General features: G+C 51.7%; 4 protein-coding genes across 6 annotated transcripts; 2 read left to right on the top strand and 2 right to left on the bottom strand.

Moving 5' to 3' along the window:
- Nucleotides 1-1,297: 1,297 nt before the first annotated feature.
- Nucleotides 1,298-1,922, bottom strand: CENPX (centromere protein X). Of its 2 annotated transcripts, none has more exons than XM_065735263.1 (5): nt 1,852-1,918; nt 1,734-1,785; nt 1,612-1,665; nt 1,427-1,515; nt 1,298-1,321 (listed from the first exon to the last, which is right to left on the bottom strand). In XM_065735263.1, exons 1-5 carry the CDS (start codon nt 1,879-1,881, stop codon nt 1,307-1,309), a joined length of 240 nt encoding a protein of 79 aa, XP_065591335.1. In that variant the 5' UTR covers nt 1,882-1,918; the 3' UTR covers nt 1,298-1,306. The 2 variants fall into 2 exon arrangements, with proteins under 2 accessions (XP_065591335.1, XP_065591334.1); XM_065735262.1 differs by having other exon boundaries at nt 1,305-1,341; nt 1,852-1,922.
- Nucleotides 1,923-1,954: 32 nt separating this feature from the next.
- Nucleotides 1,955-11,191, top strand: LRRC45 (leucine rich repeat containing 45). Of its 2 annotated transcripts, XR_010622140.1 has the most exons (18): nt 1,955-2,213; nt 2,377-2,438; nt 2,870-2,940; nt 3,228-3,406; nt 4,035-4,163; nt 4,727-4,839; nt 5,367-5,425; nt 5,520-5,597; nt 6,196-6,331; nt 6,623-6,700; nt 6,869-6,980; nt 7,136-7,206; nt 7,936-8,028; nt 8,437-8,529; nt 9,368-9,541; nt 9,630-9,777; nt 9,989-10,241; nt 10,461-11,191. XR_010622140.1 is itself a non-coding variant. In XM_065735261.1 (17 exons), exons 1-17 carry the CDS (start codon nt 1,994-1,996, stop codon nt 10,183-10,185), a joined length of 2,013 nt encoding a protein of 670 aa, XP_065591333.1. In that variant the 5' UTR covers nt 1,955-1,993; the 3' UTR covers nt 10,186-10,380. The 2 variants fall into 2 exon arrangements, 1 of the variants encoding a protein (XP_065591333.1); XM_065735261.1 differs by lacking the exon at nt 10,461-11,191 and having other exon boundaries at nt 9,989-10,380.
- Nucleotides 11,192-11,789: 598 nt separating this feature from the next.
- On the top strand, nt 11,790-16,389 carry RAC3 (Rac family small GTPase 3). Its single transcript, XM_065735260.1, has 6 exons — nt 11,790-11,865; nt 13,584-13,655; nt 13,897-14,014; nt 14,586-14,648; nt 15,094-15,253; nt 15,369-16,389. Exons 1-6 carry the CDS (start codon nt 11,831-11,833, stop codon nt 15,497-15,499), a joined length of 579 nt encoding a protein of 192 aa, XP_065591332.1. The 5' UTR covers nt 11,790-11,830; the 3' UTR covers nt 15,500-16,389.
- An 83-nt stretch (nt 16,390-16,472) lies between these two features.
- DCXR (dicarbonyl and L-xylulose reductase) lies at nt 16,473-19,283 on the bottom strand. Its single transcript, XM_065735259.1, has 8 exons — nt 19,207-19,283; nt 19,042-19,139; nt 18,802-18,956; nt 17,998-18,040; nt 17,596-17,695; nt 17,383-17,447; nt 17,182-17,299; nt 16,473-16,766 (listed from the first exon to the last, which is right to left on the bottom strand). Exons 1-8 carry the CDS (start codon nt 19,262-19,264, stop codon nt 16,663-16,665), a joined length of 741 nt encoding a protein of 246 aa, XP_065591331.1. The 5' UTR covers nt 19,265-19,283; the 3' UTR covers nt 16,473-16,662.
- Nucleotides 19,284-20,014: the final 731 nt, after the last annotated feature.

Raw genomic sequence — 20,014 nt, 5'->3', positions numbered from 1 at the left:
GGGCATTCTGAGGTAGTATTATCTGCATTTTTTGCTGCTGCCCTTTTTCCCTTATGCTCGTGGGGCTGAAAGCTGAACTGGGTCAGTCATTTCACTGGTTTCATTGTACAGCTGCACAAACAGTTCTCCTGGCAGAGCGGCCGCAGCTCAGCACTGGGCACTGCTCAGGATGGCACTGCCACCGAAAAGAATGTGGGTTGTGGTTTTGGTAGAAACCTCCGAGTGGCTCACGGCCACAGCAGTGACCTCGATGCTTCTCGGCTACGGACCTATGGAGCCTGTGCCTGCTACAGCTGGAAAATAATGGCTCACCATTACTAATCAAAGGCTGCGGCTCCCGGCAGCGCTGCCCTCAGGACACGCGGCCGTCAGCTGCTTTTCATGCAGCCAGCTATGTGCTTCCCAACAAAGCCGGTTCAGTTGTGTGGGTCCTTCCTCCATGTGCGAGGTTTCTTATTTCACAGCTCCCCCATCCTGCCCCCCTGCCGGCGCAGGGGCCGAGCTGTCCCGTGATGTGGGATTCTCACACATGCTGTTTGTTATTCTGTCCTTTTTCCTTTCGTTCTACAAAGATTTAAAGAAGGTGGGGGGGTGGGGGGGTGAGGGGAAAACTGCAAGCCTTTGAAGCAACTTGACTTCTGATGATTAATTGCAGCAATGAGCCTGCACAAGGGAGGCAGCCTCGTTTTTGATTTATTGATGTTTCTTTGTGAGAACAAATTTATAGCAGAGGGGAAGCAGCTTCTGAGGAGAATATCAAATGGTTAAAAGGTTCTGAGCGCTCTTTGATGTCACAGCCCTGGAGAAATACTGGAAGGTAGTGAAGGACAGACACTGTTTATTTATAAAATAAAGATCAGATACCTGTTTTTGGCAAGAGCCTGTAACGGAGCTCCTGTTAACAACCTATTCATTAGCCAGGCTTGGAGCAGGACCTGAAGTTTCTGCCACTGCCGCCCGCTGAGATGAGGAGAGCCTGATGTTTGGATGACATTTCCAGCCATTAAGTCTTTCCATGCCTCTCATCTTGCGAAGCAGCACCTGTTTCTCACATTAGCTGAGAAAGCCACAGCAGCTTTACCCTGCTGTCAGGCACACCGTTAGGGATGGATGGCAGCGACAGGGAACCAGTTACAGCCCACCAAACCAAAAACAGCATCTGACATCAGAGACTTGGTAAAGGAGATGGGAAACAGAAGCAGTGTGGCAGAGGAAGGAGGAGGTGATGCTGTTCTTCCTAGAGCCGGACTGAGCTGTCGGGTCGGGATCTTCCAGCTGCTGCCATCTCGCTTCTGCTTCGTGTTGTCTAGAAATCTAGAAGCTGTAAGGAAAGAGCAGGGGCTTCTCTCGTTTCCAAAGGCAGCAAACCCCCCCCCCCCCAGCGCTGCTCCAGGGCCCCAAACAGAGGTAACGGAGGCTCACTCACCAGCTGAGGCAGCACCTTCTCCACGTGCTCTATATCCACCTTCTCCATGTCCTCCGCCTGTGCCTGTCGCGCCGCTCGCGCCGCCGCTTCTGCGGTACAACCGAGGGGAGTTCCGTGGGGGGGGAGGGGAAGTGCCCGGGGGGGGGTTGGGAGAAGGGAGTGGGGGGGGGTCGCGGGGCGCTCACCTCGCACGAAGACCTTCAGCAGCTCCGCCATCAGCAGCAGCGCGTCGCCGTTAACTGCGAGGACAGGGAGCTAAGGAGGGGGGCGGGATGGAGGGGAAGGGGGGAGTCCCGCCGCCCCGTACCTCGCGTCTTCCCGTCGCGGAAGTGCAGCCGCAGCAGCCGCTCCACCGTCTCCTGCGCGGAAAGAGCAGCGGTGAGCGGGGCCGGGCCGGACCGGGCCCGCTCCGCTCCGCAGCGCACCTTCCTGAACCCGCCTTCCCGCTCCTCCATGGCGCCGCCCGCCCCCACGTCCCATCCGCGCGCGGGGCGGGGCGGAGCGGAGCGCGGCGGTTCCGCGGCGGCAGCGCCGCTCCCGGCGGCGGTCGGTAACCGCCCCGCGGCCATGGAGGAGTTCCGGAGGGACTACGCGCGGCTGTGCGCGGCGCCGCAGGACGCTGTGCTGAGGCGGCTGCGGGAGCGCGGGGAAGCGCCGGGCCGCGCCCGCCTGGACCTGGCGGAGCTGAGCCTCTCTCCGGACACGTGCGGAGCGCTGGGCCGACTGCTGCCCGGCAGCGCGCCCTTCGCTGAGCTGGCGCTCGCGGACTGCGGCCTGAGCGAGGACGGTGCGCGGGGAGCGGAGGGCGGATTGAGGGGGGGTGTGTGTGGGGGGAGTGGGGGCGGAACGGAGTCCCCGCTGCTCTCCCGGAGCCGACCCCGTTGCTGAGGGACGGCGGAACGTCCGCCCCGGGCGGAGGGTGAAACGGCGGTGTTTCTTTCCGCGCCCAGGTGCGAAGCTCCTGCTGCACGGACTGTGCTCCAACACCACCGTCAGATCTTTGGATTTGAAGGTGGGTCTGTTAAGAGTAAAATGAAGACGTGAGGGATGCGGGAGGAAACAGGAGCACAAGCTGGCCCGGGCTGAGAATCGGCCCCGCAGTGCACGCGTGTGCGGTTCCGTGCGTGTCCCGTTCTCCCGTGACTCAGTGCTGCAGCTTTCTGCAGTTGCCTCGCGGCTCGTTTCGGTTTTACTCTCTTATTTTGGTAGGAAGCCGTTGCTGTGGATCTTCGCTCTGTTACAACGCTTTCCATTGGGTTTCGTTATTAATTAGCGCATTCTTAGTGGCTCGACTTGCTCTCCCATAGAGCATCGCGCCGCTAGCGATTGTGTGCCTGCACTGATTGAAATGGGTGTTACAGCCAGAGCACACCTGGTGCTGTTTGATGGGACGGCGCAGCTGGGGCAAAGTGCTGTTCAGCAGTCGTTTGCACTTTGTTTCAGGGGAACAACCTGAGAGCCACGGGAGCTGAGGCGCTGGGAAAGCTTCTTAGGCAGAACAAATCCATCAGAAGGTAAGAAATTAGATATCTCTGTTATTCCTACCAATTGAGACCTCAGGTTGGAAAAGAATCAGGGATGAGGGTGAATTTCTTGGGCCGTCTGCTTTGTCAAGCAGTGCTATCTGTGAGCTGTGGCTTAGGTGAAGGAGTGAGAACTGGAGGTGCTCCTTCTGGAGATGCAGAGCACTCTGCCCTCTGACTCTCTGTTAGGATGCCTGGGTGCTGTGATCATTCAGGTATCGTTCAGGCTCTTGCAACTGTCACTTTGCAAACTCCAATCCTGTTTGACTTTTCCTTAGCCTAATCCTGGAATGGAACAGCCTGGGCGTGTGGGAGGAAGGCTTCTCCTTTTTCTGCCAGGGTCTGGGAGCAAACAACTCTCTCCAGCGGCTAGATCTGCGCAATAACCAGATCAACCATCACGGGGCAGGAGAGCTGGCCATGGCACTGAAACGAAACACCAGCCTGCAGGAGTTGGGTAAGAGTGACTTGTTGTCCACCTACTTGCATGCACATGGGCTCACTGTAGCCTACCCTGATTTGTGACAGCCAGTGAGCATCATTCCCAGTTCTTATTAGCCTGGATCACTTTTATGGTGGAACTATAGCTGTGATCTCAGGAACCCATCCTGCAGGTGAATTCTGTGCTTGAGTGTAAGAACAAGTGTAAGAGGGAATGTGTTCATACCCATTTTTGGATCCATTAACATCCCTTGTGCCCAACTCTGGGGCGTAACTTTTGCTTTGTTCTTTCTAAGGAATTTTGCTAGAATTTAATTTCTGAAAATGTGGCTCTTGGTGCTGGTTCTTTCTCAGCCATGAGTTGTGGTTGTGGAAGAAAAGCCCATGAGATGAAAATATGAGAGGCACTGTGTACCTTTTGTATGGCTCTCTGCACACCAGATTCTTGTTTGCCTTCCTGCTTTGCCAGTCATTTTCCCTCCCTCTCATTGGTCTTGAGAAGGGAGGTGGTAGTCACTACTGTGACAAGCTGAGACCTTATAGGATGAGTTAGCCGTGCATATAGATGTATAAAGAGCATGGCTTCTGAACCTTGTATGTTTCAGTAAGGTGGCTGTTGGAGTGAAGGTTTTCTTTCTGTATAGATTTACGTTGGAATAACATTGGGCTTCTGGGTGGCCGAGCTTTGTTGAACTGCCTGCAGAGCAACAAGACCCTGAAGAAGTTGGAACTGGCTGGGAACAATGTTCCCAGTGACATTCTGAAAGCTGTGGGTAAGTAGGACTTAAAACTGTAGAACAAGTCCACCTATGAACCTAGCACTGCTGAGTGTACTGCTGAACCGTGTCCCTAAGAGCATGGGAGAGAACCAGTAACTCTTCTTCTGTCTCAGCACTAGAGGGATATAAGGTACTGGCTGCTCCAGAAGGCAGCTGGCCCTCCTCCTCTCCATTTCTCAGCAGCCTGTATACAGTGCACAACGTTATTTCCTGTTGTCCTGTAATGAGGGCTGGTCAAATTGGAGGTGTCACTTTGACTGGGAAGAGGGGTTGGATTAGGGACTGCCAATGCATGTGAGTATGGGAATGCCTGGGGCTTTAATTTGCCTCTGAGCCAAGTATGGATATGCCTAATGCAGTGTGAGCTTGGTTGTTGGTTCTCCTGTGGCTGGGCTGTGGGTTACCCCATATTTGCTGCTCTCTGATTCTGCCCTGCCTGGTGCTGTTGACTGAGAGTGCCCCTTGTACGTGGAGCTGCTGTTCCAGTGTCATTCTGAGTGCTTGTAATTCTGTTACTGTAAAAATGTGTCCATGCTTTCCTGTTTTCTCTGCATCAGAACAAGCCACGGACCACAACCGGGACCGTCAGACTATCCTCAGTGAGACACAGAACCGAACTTGTGTGCTCAGCAAGGAGATACTGAATCTGAAGGATGAGAAGACCAAGCAGGTCAGCAATCTGACATCAGCAGTTCAGAGTGGTCAGCTGGAATCCAGTGCCTTCCCTCAGTGTCCCCACTGTGCACCTGAAGATGCCTGGATATGTTTATGAACAGTACACAGCATTGTTCAGTAAACAGGCTCCTTCCTCTGAGCTGTTACACAGAAATCAAATTCATGACAGTACAGGTATTGATGCCCCCTGCATATTCACTCTGGATTCTGGAAGACTTTTGGTGATTTTCTTCACCCATATTCATATTTCTCATTTCTTATTTAGCAATTGGTTTGATGTTTTCTGAGCGGTGAAAACCTAGAAGTACAACTCAGTTTTCCTTCTGGCCCTCTGGTGCAGAGCCCCTGTAATTAGTGACCTCAGTCAGACGTGTTGATGAACCCCTTCAAACCTGCAGTTGGGTTTCTTCCAGGAGAGTGGCTTAAGCTGTCTCCTGCTGTCATTAGGAAGAGAAAGCTGACAAATATAAATGCTTCAAGCTGATGCAGTTCATTTTTTCACGGGTTGTACCTTGTTCACAGTTCTTGGATTTGATGGGCACTATAGACAAACAGAGAGAAGAAATAGCCAGAAGTGGCAGGTGAGTTGGATTTGAGTGCTTTCTGCTGTTGGCATTGGGCCCTTCCCATCAGAAATTAGCCACCCCTCTTCTTTTCTGTCTTCCCCAAATGCAGGATATCGGCGGGACGTGTCATCCGGCTTCAGGAAGCATTGAATGAGCAGCACTCTATTATGAATTCACTGAAAGCCAAGTATGGAGGAGGAAAACCTTAACCTTCCACATATTCTGTGCTGTATAGGTGAACAGAGCTGTAAAGAGAGGGGCTAAGCTAGAGTGGCTGGCTTAGTATTTCACATAATCATATCTGCAGTAATATCCAGAAATTACGGCCAGATCAGGCTTTTAGATAACTGATTATGGTCAGGTCAGGCTTTGAATGAAAACACAGTGCATTGCTGTAGGAGCAAGTGAATTACAGAGAGTAAACGTACTCGTGTACGGAGTAAGCACATCACTTTCCCTCCGTGTTCAAAATTCTGTCCCTAATTTTGAGGAATCTTGCAGTGCTGTAAAAGAGCTGGCAAATCCTGGAGGGATCCAGCTATGGAAAACACCTCATTGAAAATGGGCTCTTGGAAAGTCCCGAGTTGGTGTTGGCAGAGGCTGCTGGGTGCACAGATCTGTGGTGTCTTTTATGCATAGACAACAACAACAAAAAAAGAAAGCTTTGTTTGGCAAACCCGATTTCATCTGCTGCAGAATGTGTTAACATCTTGTACCACGTGGTGTGTAGTGCTGCTTGGAGTGTCTCCCTTAGAAAGGGTTCTGGGATGTGTTTCTCTGTGCAGGCTGCAGATGACTGAAGCTGCCCTGGCACTGTCTGAGCAAAAGGTGCACAACCTGGGAGAGCTGCTGAGTGCCATGAAGCAGGAGCAAGCCAGCATGACTGAGCAGCACATTGCAGAGCTCCAGCAGCAAAGGCAGGTGGGCTGGATAAATCCTAGTGAGGCTCAAGAACTGGGCTCTGGGTCAGTACCTGCTCTGTGGGGTTTGGGGGATGCTGGTTGGGTTAGGCAAGCATGACTCCCACTGTTAGAGGGTTTGTTACAGCTGCTGTGACAAATGTTCCTATGGAAATGGGGTGAGTGTGAGGGTGGAGGAGTCGTGGTGCTTGTGGGGTGGGTTGGATTTAGTTGTGTGTGGTGTTGGTTGGGCTAACTTGGGAGTGCAGAGAACGAAGGTGAGTACATGAGTTTTCCTTACTTCTATTTGCAGGAAGGTGCTGATCGGGAGGGCAAGCTTTTCCGTGACTTATCTGCCTGCAATGAGAAGAACTTGTTTCTGAGAAACCAGGTAGGATGGCAAGTTGAACGCTGGGAGGTGGGATCTGGGATGCATTCGCCTCTGTTCTGTGTATTTCCTCTGCTTTGGCTCCTCTTCATCTCTGCTGATTGTTCTGTACAGCTAACTTGCTCTACTAATAGGAGAAGAAACTCCTTTGTGACAGTAATTTCCTGTTAGGTGGATGAGTTGGAGAAGAAGTGTAAAGTGCAGCAGGATCAGTTATTTGAGCTAAAACAAGACCTGACCAACACAACAGCGGAGCTGAAGCTGCGGGCTGTGCAGGCAGAGGGTAAGTGGGGGATTAGAAGCAACTTATGGGCTCCCACGGAGTGTTGTTGCTGTCAGTGGTGCAAAACAGACAAAGGGAGACCTCGTGGTGTGGTGTAAGTACAGTGTAGGTGGCAGGAATGCCTCAGTTCTGGTGCACTTGCTTTTAATCTACAGAGCGCCTAGAAATGGAAAAAAGAAGGTTTAAACAAAGTCTTGAAGACATGGAATCACTTCGCTTAAAAGAGGTAAGAAAGGCATTTCTGTAGCTTCTTGAGGTTGGTCCCCATTTGGTTCTGGCCACTGGAGGCCATTGTTTGCACTTCAGATTAAAAAATAGCAGATTTAGACTTACTGTGAGAATAATAGGCCGTTTCTGCAAGAAAAGATTAACCAAAGGGATCACAAGGCATTCCACCTGTTAGCAAGTTTTGTAGCTTGTAAGGGTATAAGCAGGAGTGGTGTGTGACTGCCACAGAGGAATGGGGGCTGGTCCTCGTGTCAGTCCTGCTAGGCATAGGGGTAATTATGAATAAGCAGTCTTACCCTGCTCAGTGAAATCAAGATACAGTATTGGAATCAATGAAGATATACATGCTCTATGCAAACAGTCCTCTAAGGCGACTCAGCCTGCTTGTATCTTCTCTGTCAAGTTTCAGAGGGATGGAGAGGACAAGAGGCTGTGGTCAGCTCTGTTTGGAGTGTTTATGAAGGTGTCAAATCCCTTACAAATAAAAATATCTCCATAGGTCTCTTGAAGATTTGGGAATCTTGTAAGAAAAGACATAGGGCAGGAGGATGTTAGCCACACTAAAACTAGAATATGATTCTCTGGTCTTTTGTACCACTTGAAGAAAAGAGCTTAGTGAACTCTGCCTGGATGGGATGCTTTTTTTCATACTCAGTGGTCACACTGTTATGGTTGGAGATAGGAGTGGTTTTCTGGCACTTGTTTGAATGTTTTCTGTGCTGTGCAGGTGGATCACTTGACACAGCACATGGAGGCCAGTGAACGTTCCATGCAAGACAGAGTGCAGAAGCTGGAGGCCATCAGGATAGCCCTGGAGGAGGTGAGAGTGGGTGCTGCAGGTGCGTTCGGGTAGGAGAGGAGGAACGTGCCACAGGTGCTCTGGAATTTTCTATTCTGTTGACTCTAGATTTCCTGTAGGGAATCCCAGACCACGTGGCGTGTTTCTCCTGATCTGTTCCCCCACCTGGATCCACTGCTGCCCTCTGCTATTCTCTTGTCTTTGGAAAGCTTCACCTGTTACTTGCCCCTGTGTAACTGATATTTTAACTGAATGTATGTGTCAATCTCTGGGTGAGAAGAGGTGTGTGATTTGGTTTTGTTCACCCTGTCCTTGAGTGACAGGAACAACTGTGTCACTTTGTAGACTGTGACTAGCTGGTGTTTTCTAATCAGTGTTTCAACAATGCAGTTTCTCCTTCTGAAAAGATCATTGATGTTTCTGTGGCAGGAGCTGAGCCAAGTCAAAGCAGCTGCACTCACTGAGCGAAGCCACGCAGAAGAAGAGTTAATGAAAGTTCGAAATCAAGCACGGTTGGATGAGGTAAGGACTGCTTATGGGCTCTGTCTCTGGGAAGGAGTGAATTTCACTGCCTAGCCTATGTTTTTGCTGTAGGAAGATGATGTGTAATTCCCTTCTCTGGGCTTCACTGTCCAACACGTAGTTTAATTTCTAAGGAAGGAGCTCTGAAAAGTCTTGCTTTGAATTGTCTCCAGAGTGTTGTGATCTGCACTGTGCTTTCCAGTAGCATCAGGACTGATGTGGATATTGTCATAACAGAAATCTAAGTTACCAAGTTCTGGAGCTAGCAACCAGGTCTAGGTGCTGTTTACCAGCAACTTTCCTGTGCTGTTCTGTTTTTCTGGACTCAGAAGCATTTCCCCAAGTGGCAGCTGCTGCTGCTGGGTGAAGAGGAGCTGCAGAGTCAACTTTGTGGAAACAGCAATGGAGTCAACACCATGTAAAAGAGAAGAGGATGAGGAAAATACACCAAAAATGATTACAATTTTTACTTACACCTAACGACACAGAAGAAAATGCTTTGAAGAGTTAAAACAGAAAAGCTGTTATCTGTGTTAGAACAGCAGTAGTTTAGCCACGTACAGCAGTGGTTCAGAGCCAGTCAGGATGCAGAGGAGGTGAAGAAATGTCATTAGATGTGAATGCCAGAAATGGCACTGGTAGCAGAAAGCAGCTTAGATTCTCTCCTGAATGCAAGGGGATTGTGCTTTATCTATTATAGATACATCCTGTGCTTGTTTGTTCTTCAGTACCAGTTGACTGAACCAAGGTTTCACTGAATTGGGAACAAAAATGGGAATATCCCTTCACAGGAATGGAGTAGAACTGATGTATTCTCTTTTTCCTTGGTACCTTACAGCAGCAACGACTGGAGCACCTTGAAGAGAAGCTGCGGCTGATGACTGAAGCACGCAACGAAGCTCAGAACTGCTGCCTCAAACAAAAACAAATGGTTGGTGAGGCCCAAGTCAAGGCCAGTCAGTTGAGCCTGCATGCTGATGGACTCAGAAGGAGAATAGAGGAACTTCAGCAGGTAATTTCATCTGGAATAGAGTCACCATGGGGTCAGAGCAGACTGCAGAAGTTGTTTGGTTAACTGTGGATTTGTCTTTGTGTGTCAGGACCTGAACAGTAAGGAACAAGAAAAAGTGACAGAAGTAAATAAAGTGAAAGTGGAATTGCAGGAGCAGATTGGACACCTGCAGGCTGAACGCACAGCGCAGGAAGGGCTGAGAGAGAAGATTGCAGCCCTGGAGAGACAACTGAAAGGTGATGGATCCTTCCATCCTTTTCAAGTGGTGATGTAGCCTATAAAGTAGGTTGCACTGGGCCTTGAACTGAGCTATGCTTACACATAGTGACAGAGGTGCTTCCTAGCTTTGAATACAAATCTGCCCGCCATCCTGCTGTTTTTGCAGGGATTCTTATTTGTTCTAGGGACACCTGAATTTTCTGTACCAATGCTGCTCTTCTTTCACAGTCCTGTCAAGTAATCACCGAGAGGCACTGCTGGACAAAGAAGGTGAAATCTCTATGTTGATGGAGAAGCTGAGAATGAAGGAGGCTGACATCTCCAGGATGAGAGAAGAAGAGGCCCAGCGAGCAAGTGTATTGCAAAATGCCATCATGGCATATGTGCAGGGATCCTCCTTGGGAACCCACAGTTCAAGGAAATGAAAGTGTGGCTAAAAGAATCAAGGTACCTGCTGTCAGGAGGAAGATAAGCTACTCAGGTACAGCCCCTTCCTTGTAAGTGAGACAGTTCTGTCAGAGTGGGGTGGCCTGAAGGCTTGCAAGCAAAAAGCCCCTCTTGTTCTTCAGAAATCTTGCTCCCAGCAGCATAAAGGAGAGGAGGAAGGAGCCATACTCAGCTAGGATCTGAATTTGTGATGTAGAGCTCTTACCCTGCACTGATACAGAATTTGAAGCCGTTTCTGTGCTCTTTTATACAGTGCCAATCTGCCAGCACACTCCGTTATTACCAGTGGGATTTTATGTTCACTGAGAAGGGGTTGCTCTGAAACACTTGTTTGAATACCAGGGCTGTTCACAACGAAGCCTTGTAAATTACGGGTAGGAGTGTTTATGGGTCCCTGGATGTAGGAGCCCTTTACTTTACTCTGAGCCACGGGGTCTAGAAGCTGCTGGAAAGACAAATCTGTGTGTGCCCAGTGGTTATGGGTGCAAGCAGTGGCTGACAGCTCACTTTGTTTTTTTGCCTTGTCCCTCTGTGGTCCTGGCTGTAGTGATGGGCAGTGCAGGAACGTTTCTCAATTTCTCACACACACAGGAACAGCTTTATGGAGAGGGGCTGCTGTGCAGTGGCATATCCTCATGGGACAGCTGAGTTTGGGCTGTGATTCACTCATCTACAACACGAACTGACACAGCAAGAGAGGAGTCTGTTTTCTTCCTTGTTGTGGAATTCACTCCTTCACTAGAATTCGTGTGGTCAAAACACACTGAGATTTAATTCCCCTATGGCTCATGGAAAAACTGTCCTCCTAGCTTCTCAGGATCCCAGAACCAAGCTGTTTTGGGGGCCCTACTCTGGAGGTGAGCAATGGTTCTGAGTGGCTGGAGAGGAGGAGTTTCCTTTCCTTGGCCACATAGGTCCGTTGGGTGGCACAGAGAAAGGGGAGAGCTCGGTCAGGACTCCAGGATGAGATCCTCCTGCTGCTTTTTCCAGGAAAAACGAATGTTTGAAGAGGACAACAAAACTCTGTGTGGACTGGTTGGTTTGCGTTCTTGATTGTTTTCATTTATGTTTTTCAATTGTTTTACTGTGCTGTTTTAATAAAGAGCTTTTACATTTCCCGTAACACGGGGCAGGGACCAGCTGGCTGCTGTGCTGCTCTCAGGGAGATCCCGACCTGGAGCTGAAGGCTCTGCAATGCGTGACAGCCTCTGGGGCAGAGGAACCGACGCCAGGTATGAGCTGGGACTGTGCCCATGCAGGGAGCGGGTGCGCTGAACCCTCCGGGCTGCAGGGAGGGGCCACAGGCGGTACTGCTGCGGGACTGCACGGATGTCGGGGTTGCCCCATCCCTGGAGCGGTGCTCACGGAGGCACTGCAGCCCTGGCGGCCGTCCCGCGGCACTGGGGCTGCAGTCGCTGACTTTGACGTCCGCTCTCACTGCCGTCGGGGTTGGGCGCCCGCCCCCGAGGACTCCCGCTCGCCCCGCCCCCTCCGCAGCGCTCGGCTCTCTTCGGCCGCGCTCGGCTCAGCTCGGCTCAGCTCGTCTCGCCCCGCCCCGCCCCGCCCCGCCCGCGCGGGGCTGTCACTGCGGCGGAGTCGCGGCGGCGCCGCCATCGCGGGCAGATGCAGGCGATCAAGTGTGTGGTGGTGGGCGACGGGTGAGTGCGCGGCGGCCGCGGGACGAAGGCGGTGCCGGTCTGCCCCGCGGCTCCGCACAAAGCGGGCCCGAGCCCGTCGGCGCCGAGAGGAGGGAGGGGACGGCCCGGCGCGGCCCCGCCCCGCGGCCCAGTGAGCCCGGGACCGGGCGCCGCGGAGCTGAAGCGGGTGGAGCCGCGGGGCCGGGCCGCCATCCCGCGGGGGCCGTTCCCGGAGCTGTGCCCACCGAGAGAGCCCCGGGGCCTTCGCCGCGGCTCCGCTTCGTGAAGCCGAGGCTTCGCCTTAACGCTGCCGGGGGAGCGAGCGCGTTCCCTCGGCTCCAAAGGCTGAGTCGTGGTCGCGTCGCTGCTTGGTGCTTCTCGTTTCAGGGGTGACGGTGCACAGCCGCCCCCCCCCCCCCCCCCCCCCGGTCCGTTTCGATGCTCGCGGGTTTTTCTCTCGTCTCCTTTTGTTGTTTGAGTTCCAAGGTGAAACGCATTGCTGCTCCTGGCTTCCCGTCCTTCCTGCTCTTTTCTCCGGCCATGCCTTTTGCTGGGAACACATCTGTGTTCAAAATACGGGTGGACTTGTGGTGCTTCCTAACTTCTCCTAGCTTGTCTTGAGTATTTCTCCTCGTTATTCCCAATGCTCTGTTTGCATTTCTCATCACTGCAGCAAGCGTGGGGCAGAAGTGCAGAGCAGTCAGCGTGAATGGTCGTTTCACCTTCCTGAGCATAACACACCCACAAGTATGCGTTTGGAGCCAGGTCTTCCCGTTTCTGGCTGGAAGGGCCCAAAGAGGTCAGCAGGAGGCTTGCTCGGTGCAGCACAGCCTTGATATAAAGAGCACAGCACACTTGTGAGTGGGGTGTGCTCACAGTGGGCTCCAGCTCGTGGTCTGCAGACTGGTGGTGAGCTGTGAAGGAAGTTGGCTGAACGAACTTGGGTACCAAAACAGTTAAATCACAGACGTGTGCACGTGTTAGGAATTGTGTGGATTCACTGTGCTCTGGCAGGAAGGTGCTGAGTTGGGATCTGAGCTGGATGTGAGAGCATAGCAGCTCCTGACACAACCTCCCTGATCTGGGGAGGGGATGTAGTCCAGGGCAGAAGCAGGGTGGATTGGCACAGTGGCTCTGGCAGCGTAATCCTGGTACAGCACTGGGTTCCCCTGTGGTCTCACCCTGCAGTCTGTCATGTCACTTTTCTGAGTCAGGTAGGGTATAACTGCATCTATTCAGGCTCACTCAACCTCTAACCAGCAGCTGTCAGTGGCACTCACTATTGCTTTCCCTTGAAGGCTCTCCGCAACTCACAACTTCTACAGTGCAAAATAAGTGGTTTCTGCTCCTGTTATTTCTCTGTTCTTAGAACCAAGCTTCTCCTTTCCCCTACAGGGCTGACTGTTCTTCGTATCCTAACACAGCTGTCAGCCAGCTGCTGCCCCTGCATTGGCCAGACCCCATTTGCCTTTGTCAAAGCTCTGAGCTGATATTTTAGTGATCTACCTTGGTGCCAGAATTTCTTTCTAAACTGTCAGTAGTCACTTGGAAGTTTGCTTTCCTTTACGGACACTTGTTTTTTAATCCTTTGTATATATTGATATTCAATACCTATGTCTGAAGAGCCCAAATAACTGGTTATGTGCTGTTGTTTTTTTAGGGTGGGAAAGGGTAAATTTCTCTGCCTCAGTGCTTTCTGCTGTACCCTCGTTTATGCTTGTCACTCTCATCCTCTGCAGAGCTGTAGGGAAGACCTGCTTGCTGATCAGTTACACCACAAATGCCTTTCCTGGAGAGTACATCCCCACTGTGTGAGTAATGTGCTTCAGCTGCTCTTCCCTCTGTGTGTGTGTGTAAAAGTTGGTTCTGTGGGGGAGGAGGCTTATTAACTTTGTACGTGAGGAGTATGGCTGAGTATGGGAGGAGAGCAGAGTACCCCACAGGAACTGCATTGCACAGTGACCTCTCCTGATTCCCTGCCCCTTGGGTTTCATATAATGTCACACGTGGTTCAGAACAAGATTGTCATTGATGGGAATTCTTTTTTGGCAGGTTTGATAACTATTCTGCCAATGTCATGGTAGATGGAAAGCCAGTGAATCTAGGCCTCTGGGATACAGCAGGACAGGAGGATTATGACCGACTGCGGCCTCTTTCCTATCCACAGACGGTGGGTACTGGGCTTGGGCTGGCTCATAACGGCTCTCAGTGGGGGACAGGGAGGCTCCCATGGCCATCTAAGCTGCATTTGTTTGAGTTTCTGTAGCTGCAGCCATAATTCTCATTGTTTCTGGAGGATGGCAGCTGAATTTCTCCTGAGAGACTGTTACACTCTAGTTCCTTCTTTTCAATGGTGTTTGAACAGTTATAGGTGTTGTAGGTAAGCTCAGGTGCAAGGGATGGTGTGGAGCTGCTGTAAAGTTGGGCTGTGCTAGCACTGCTTTCCTGGCTGCAGTGATTACTCTGTGGCCACCACCACCAGGGATGAAAACTCTAACACTGTTAAGGTACGCATGGTCGCAGGCTCTTAACGTGTTGAGTCTAGTATTGTAGGTGAAAATGAAGTCATACACCCAAAGCCCATCCCTTCTCCCTCTGACTTATTTTAGCAACTTTTATGGGGAAGGGCATCTTGCAGCCAGCAGTCCTTGCTGTTGAGAGGTTTATTTGTAAAGCTCCCTTTCCCACATTATCTCTAGCTGTTCCTTTCTACACTGTTGATCCTCTCGTTTCCCCCACAGGATGTTTTCTTGATCTGCTTCTCCCTTGTGAGTCCAGCCTCCTTTGAGAATGTCAGAGCCAAGGTACTGTATTCTCCTTCTTGGTGGAAGGGAGGAACCAGTGAAATTCACTGCCTGAGCCATCTCTGTGACACCTATAAGCATTTCTAGTAGTCCTGTTTTGAGAAACCAAAGTAACAGTCAGCTGGTTTTAAGAGGGACCTACTCTTTCTTTGTTACTTCTTTGGCCAAGTTTTTGCCTTTTCAAATCTGCCTTAAAGATGAAAAAGCTAAAATGGAGTTCAGGTACTAGGTGCAGAGCTGGCTGGTGCCATCTGTTGTGATTCTGTGTTTCAGTGACTTGTTACATCTTTGTCAATCTGCAAAGCATACTCAAAATTGTGGGTAGAAGCATCCTGTTCAGGTGTTTACACCACCTCAGTACAACTCTTGTTCCTAATAGTAGATGCAGCCTCATGGCAGCACCTGCTGCCACGGCTGCTTTTCTCATCGTGCTTCTCTGTTGCAGTGGTACCCTGAGGTCCGACACCACTGCCCAAATACACCTATCATCTTGGTGGGCACCAAGCTGGACTTACGGGACGATAAGGACACCATTGAAAGGTTACGGGATAAGAAACTGGCTCCCATCACCTACCCCCAGGGTTTGGCCATGGCGCGGGAGATCGGTGAGTGATGTGCTGGAACGTCTCCACGGCGCTGAGCTTTTTGTGTTGGAGTGGGTGAGGGACGCTGACTCCAGGTAGGACTGGAGTGCTTGAGCTGGAGCTCTCTTTCCCCTAGGGTCGGTAAAGTACCTTGAGTGCTCTGCCCTGACACAGCGGGGCTTGAAGACGGTGTTTGATGAAGCCATCCGGGCCGTGCTCTGCCCACCGCCCGTGAAGAAGCCTGGCAAAAAGTGCACCGTGTTCTGAGGGCTGTGGCCTAAGGTGCTGGCTCAGCATGTTGTTGTCCTCCGACAGATTGCATATTAGCTGGGTGTTTCTGGAGGGGGCTGGGATGTGTAGGGCCCTTCATCATGTACGAAGTCAGTGTTTTTTAAATGTCTCTTTGATTTAACGTCAGTGTTGATGTGAAGGGGCAGTGGGGGCAGGAGATTAGCTGGGGGCTGTACAGCCTCCAGGAGAGTACAATGGGGAAGGCAAGATAGCTCCTTGGGGCAACAGGCTGTTTTGGCTCTCCTGAACTCCAAGCTGAAAGGGCTGAGACATCCATCCTGTGCTGGAAACACCTGTGTTTCATCTGCAGGTGAAACAGGTGCTGAAGATCCTTGTGGGAGTGGGAAGGAAGCTGATAGAAGTGGTGGTGAATGACAAGAGCAGCTGGAAGAGTAGAAGGGTGTCCTTTCCCAGCCTACTGTGGCTAACAGTTAACAAATTGGTGCTCTATCAGATACGTGCCTGAGACTGTTGAAGGAATCATAACCAGCCCCAGAAGGGGTCAAAGTAAATGAAATGTGAAGCTGAAGAACTAATCATTAGGTGCTTAATTGGATACTAGCCGAACTCAGTGAGTGAAACAGCCTTGTGCAGTCAATGTATTTGCCTTTTTGTGTGCACACCCTAAGACAGCATGGTGCTGCTCCCCCCCCATCAGTCTTTAGCAGGGCCTCCCCCCTCAATCCAGTCTCTGCAGAGCAGGACTGAGGTTGTTGCCTCTGTTTTGTTTTTTTTCTACTAAAGAGAGCAAAGGAAGCAGTGAGGTCTGCTAACTACTTCTTTCCCTTCCCAAGAAAAATGCAGGCAGGCTTTATGGGTTTGGATGGAACAGGGAAAGCTTCTGAAGGGTTGCATTTGTAGGGGGGAATAGGGTTGGAAGAAAGACGGATCCAATTTCTAATCATCATGTAGAGTGATAAACCTTATTTGGTGCAATAAACATTCTCCATGACAGCATATGTGATCTTTATTACATAGCAGCCTTCTCAAGGTAACTTCCTGCCTCAATTCTCAAACAGGTTCCAGCTCTGCTGCCCCTCCTGTCCAGCAACACTGGGTCTCTGTCATTTTTTTCTATTCCTTCTACATCTATGCAGTACTAGTATGAAAATTAGTAGGTGTGAAATGCAGATGTCCTCTTAGGAGACAAGAAATCCCCCATCAACCATCAGTGAGCTGCCAGTTGTCATAGCACTCTTGTCACTGAGCAGGAAAAGAATGCTGTTCACCACATCATCCACCTCTGGAATCAAACACAGAGGACATCCAATGCACCCCTCAAATTGTACTAGAAAAACAAGCATCCCAAACAGTATGTCTTTGGCCTCTACATGTAATCAGAGCAGGGAAATCTCTGTCCCCCTGGGCTGTGCTTAGTGTGATATACAGAACAGCTTAATTCACAGCTAGCACCTGTGCTCCCTGCAAGTCACATTCATGAGTAACAGAGTTCATTCTGCTTGTCCAGGGATGAGGGGGCTCTACAATAGAGGGTAAGTTTGCCCTGTCATCAGATGCTTTGGGAATTCAGCCACAGCCACGCAGCAGGGTTATGACTTTGCTTGCAATAAAAGCAAAATAGCTGTGGCTGTGATGTCAGTTAGGAGGAAGGCTTGGATATCAGGAAGAGCTCAGCCTGGCAACAGATGGAAACTGACCTGCAAACTTTCCTAGTGGAATCCGGTTAATCATGGCAGCAGATTTCTGAGGATCACTCCAGTTAATTCTCCCCATGTCGGTCATAACTACTGTGGGATTCACGGTGTTCACCCTTATCTGAGACCAAAGGCAACACACCATGTACCAAACTGCTCTGAGAGGAAACGCTTTCATGCTTCTCTTTCAAGAAGGAGTCCTACCTTGTGGGGTCCCAGTTCCATTGCCATGACCTTGCTCAGCATATCTAAAGCACTTTTGGTAGAACCTTAAAAGAGGAAGGAAAAACAGGAAGCATTTAAGCGCACAGCACTGGGTCTGGAGCACAGAGAGATACCTTACTGTGCCCAGCACTGGCAGCTGGAAGCTTCGTGGCTGTGGGTCTCCAGCTGGTAAAAAATGAAAGGGGCACTTACAGTAAACAGCATGATCCCTCAGGGCACGCTGAGACGCCTGGCTGGAGACGTTCACAATTGCACCTGGCAGCCCCTGTGCAATCATCTGCCGAGCAACGATCTGAGGAGGTGGGGGAAAAGAAAGAATAATAGAAGGATGCCAGAATCTGAACAGGAGGGAGCATTGCTTCATTTGGTAGGAAGCTTCCTGTGGGAGGCAAAAGAGCAAAAACAGCCACAGGATGTCCTCAGTGCCTCCCACGTGGAAGAGGCAGGGCCTTCACTCTCTTCTTTGACCCCGTACACACAAAATGTTGGATTGATTTTGGACTGTGGTCCCCCTGCCAGGACTCGTCTCTGCTGCGTAGAACAGCTTTGTTATTGCCATTGGTGAAGACAAATGCAGCGACAATTCATCCTCACCTGAGAAACGTGAAGCACAGCCTGGAAATTGACATCAAAAGACCTACAAATAAATCAGATTTAAAAGTTACAGTGGTTGCAGACCAGGCCAGAGTGGAATTGCTTCGAGAGGCAGCAGAGGATGAATGCTGTTGCTACATTGGAAAGCACTGGTGATACTTAAACACAGCTAACACCAGGCTGACCAGCAAAGCAACAGTGCTTAACCAGCAGCAAAGCAGTGGAAGCAAGCTAGGTGGTGGCCTCTGTGTGCAGACAGGAGGGTGCACTCGTGCATCTTCCCATTCTGAGCAGGACTCTGTTCTCTGGCACACTCATACAGTACTATTAAAGTTTAAACAGTGATTCCTGGGGCTCAGCCCATGGCTCCTCTTATGCAATCCAGCCTTCATGGGGCTTTGAAACAGTAAATTTGCTATAAGAGAGGCAGAAGCAGCCCTCATTTTATTTGAAGTACAGTTCTTCCTTGGTTAGGTTTTCAGCAGCTATTGCTCTGGGATGATGAAGTAGGATACTTCTGCCTTATGGTCTACATCAAATGAACCCTTTGTTACAGCCTCACACATTCGATTTCTTAACACAGGGACAGGTTAGCTGGGAAGGAATCAGACTGCCCATAACTGCGAGCGTTTCATACTCCCTTAGCTGGCTTTGTCTTCTCTTTCTAGATGGTCTTAGCACCAAACGTCTTTCAGTTTAGCAGTGGGGCTGGGCTGGAAGATCTGGGCCGGCCGGGAGGCGATGCTGCCAGGCTCCTGCTGCTCGGGGTGCGCTTCGCTGTACCCTCCTCCCGCCGTCACTCACCGCTCCACCGCGTCCCGGGTCACCTGCAGGAAGGGCTGCAGCATCGCCACGGCCGCGTTGTTCACCAGCAGCTCGAAGGGCCCCGCCGCGCCCACCGCCGCCTCCGTGGCGTCCCAGTCGGCCAAGTCCAGGCACAGCGGCTCGATCCCGGGGCACTGCGGCGGGGACCCCGGTTCAGCGGCGCCCCGGGGTGCGGGTGGGGGATGGGTGCGGGTGGGGTGGGGTGGGGGCCGTCCTTACCTCTCTCGCGAGGCTCTCCAGGTCCGCCGCGGTGCGGCTCAGCGCCGTCACTCGTGCCCCGGCTTTGCTCAGCGCCACGGCCACGGCGCGTCCGATCCCTGCGCGGGGACACCGTCAGCCCCGGCCCCGCTCGCCCCCCTCCCAGACCAACCCCCACCCCCCAACCTTTGCCGGCCCCGGTGACCAGGGCCCGGCGGCCGCGGAAGCTGAGCTCCGGCTCCATGCTGCGGGCGGACTGCGGCCGGGGCGGGCCGGCGGCCCCGGGAGCTGGGCGGGCCGGGAGGCGGAGCCCCGGGTCGGGGCGGCCGTGGGGGTCCGACCGCGGCGGATCGGACCGAGCGGGCGCAACCGGCGGGCAGCGTGCGTGCACCGCTGGGATCTCGCGGCTCTGATCGTCCCTAAAGCGCTGCAGAGAGCTCAGAAGCTGGAAGGGCGGCTCCTATCTAACGGGCAGTGCCCGGAAAACCACGCGTAGCTGCACGAATCCTCTCGCCTGAAGCACAAAGGAGATCGGCGCAGGACAGCTGGTCCCAGCCCTCTGCTGCCCAGGGCACCGTCCAGCCCGGCCTTCAGTGCCTCCAGGGATGGGGCATCCACAACTGCCCCGGGCAGCCTGTGCCAGTGCCTGACCCACGTTAGAAACAATTTTTTCTTAACATCTGACCTAAGTTTCCTCTCTTTTGCTTTAAGGCCATGTCCCACCGCTATCAGACCACATAAAAAGTCGTTCCTTCTGCTTGTAAGCTCCCTTCGCATGCTGGAAGGCTGCAATGAGGTCTCCCCCCAGCCTTCCCCTTCTCCAAGCTAAACAAGCTCAACTTGCTCAGCCTTTTTTCCCAGAAGAGGTGCCCCAACCCTCTGCTCACCTTCATGACCTTCTGAACTCACTCCAGCAGCTCCACATCCTGCAAAGTACAACAGGAAAATGGTCTAGAACTTAAGGGGTTAAGTTAGCACACCACAGCTTACCTCC

The sequence above is a fragment of the Cyrtonyx montezumae genome, unplaced genomic scaffold, assembly GCF_038088225.1.
Source record: "Cyrtonyx montezumae isolate F1298 unplaced genomic scaffold, pur_monq_1.0 scaffold_19, whole genome shotgun sequence".
Taxonomy (NCBI): Eukaryota; Metazoa; Chordata; class Aves; order Galliformes; family Odontophoridae; genus Cyrtonyx; species Cyrtonyx montezumae.
Note: the sequence above shows the minus strand (reverse complement) of the source record. Positions and strands in the feature narration are given on the sequence as shown.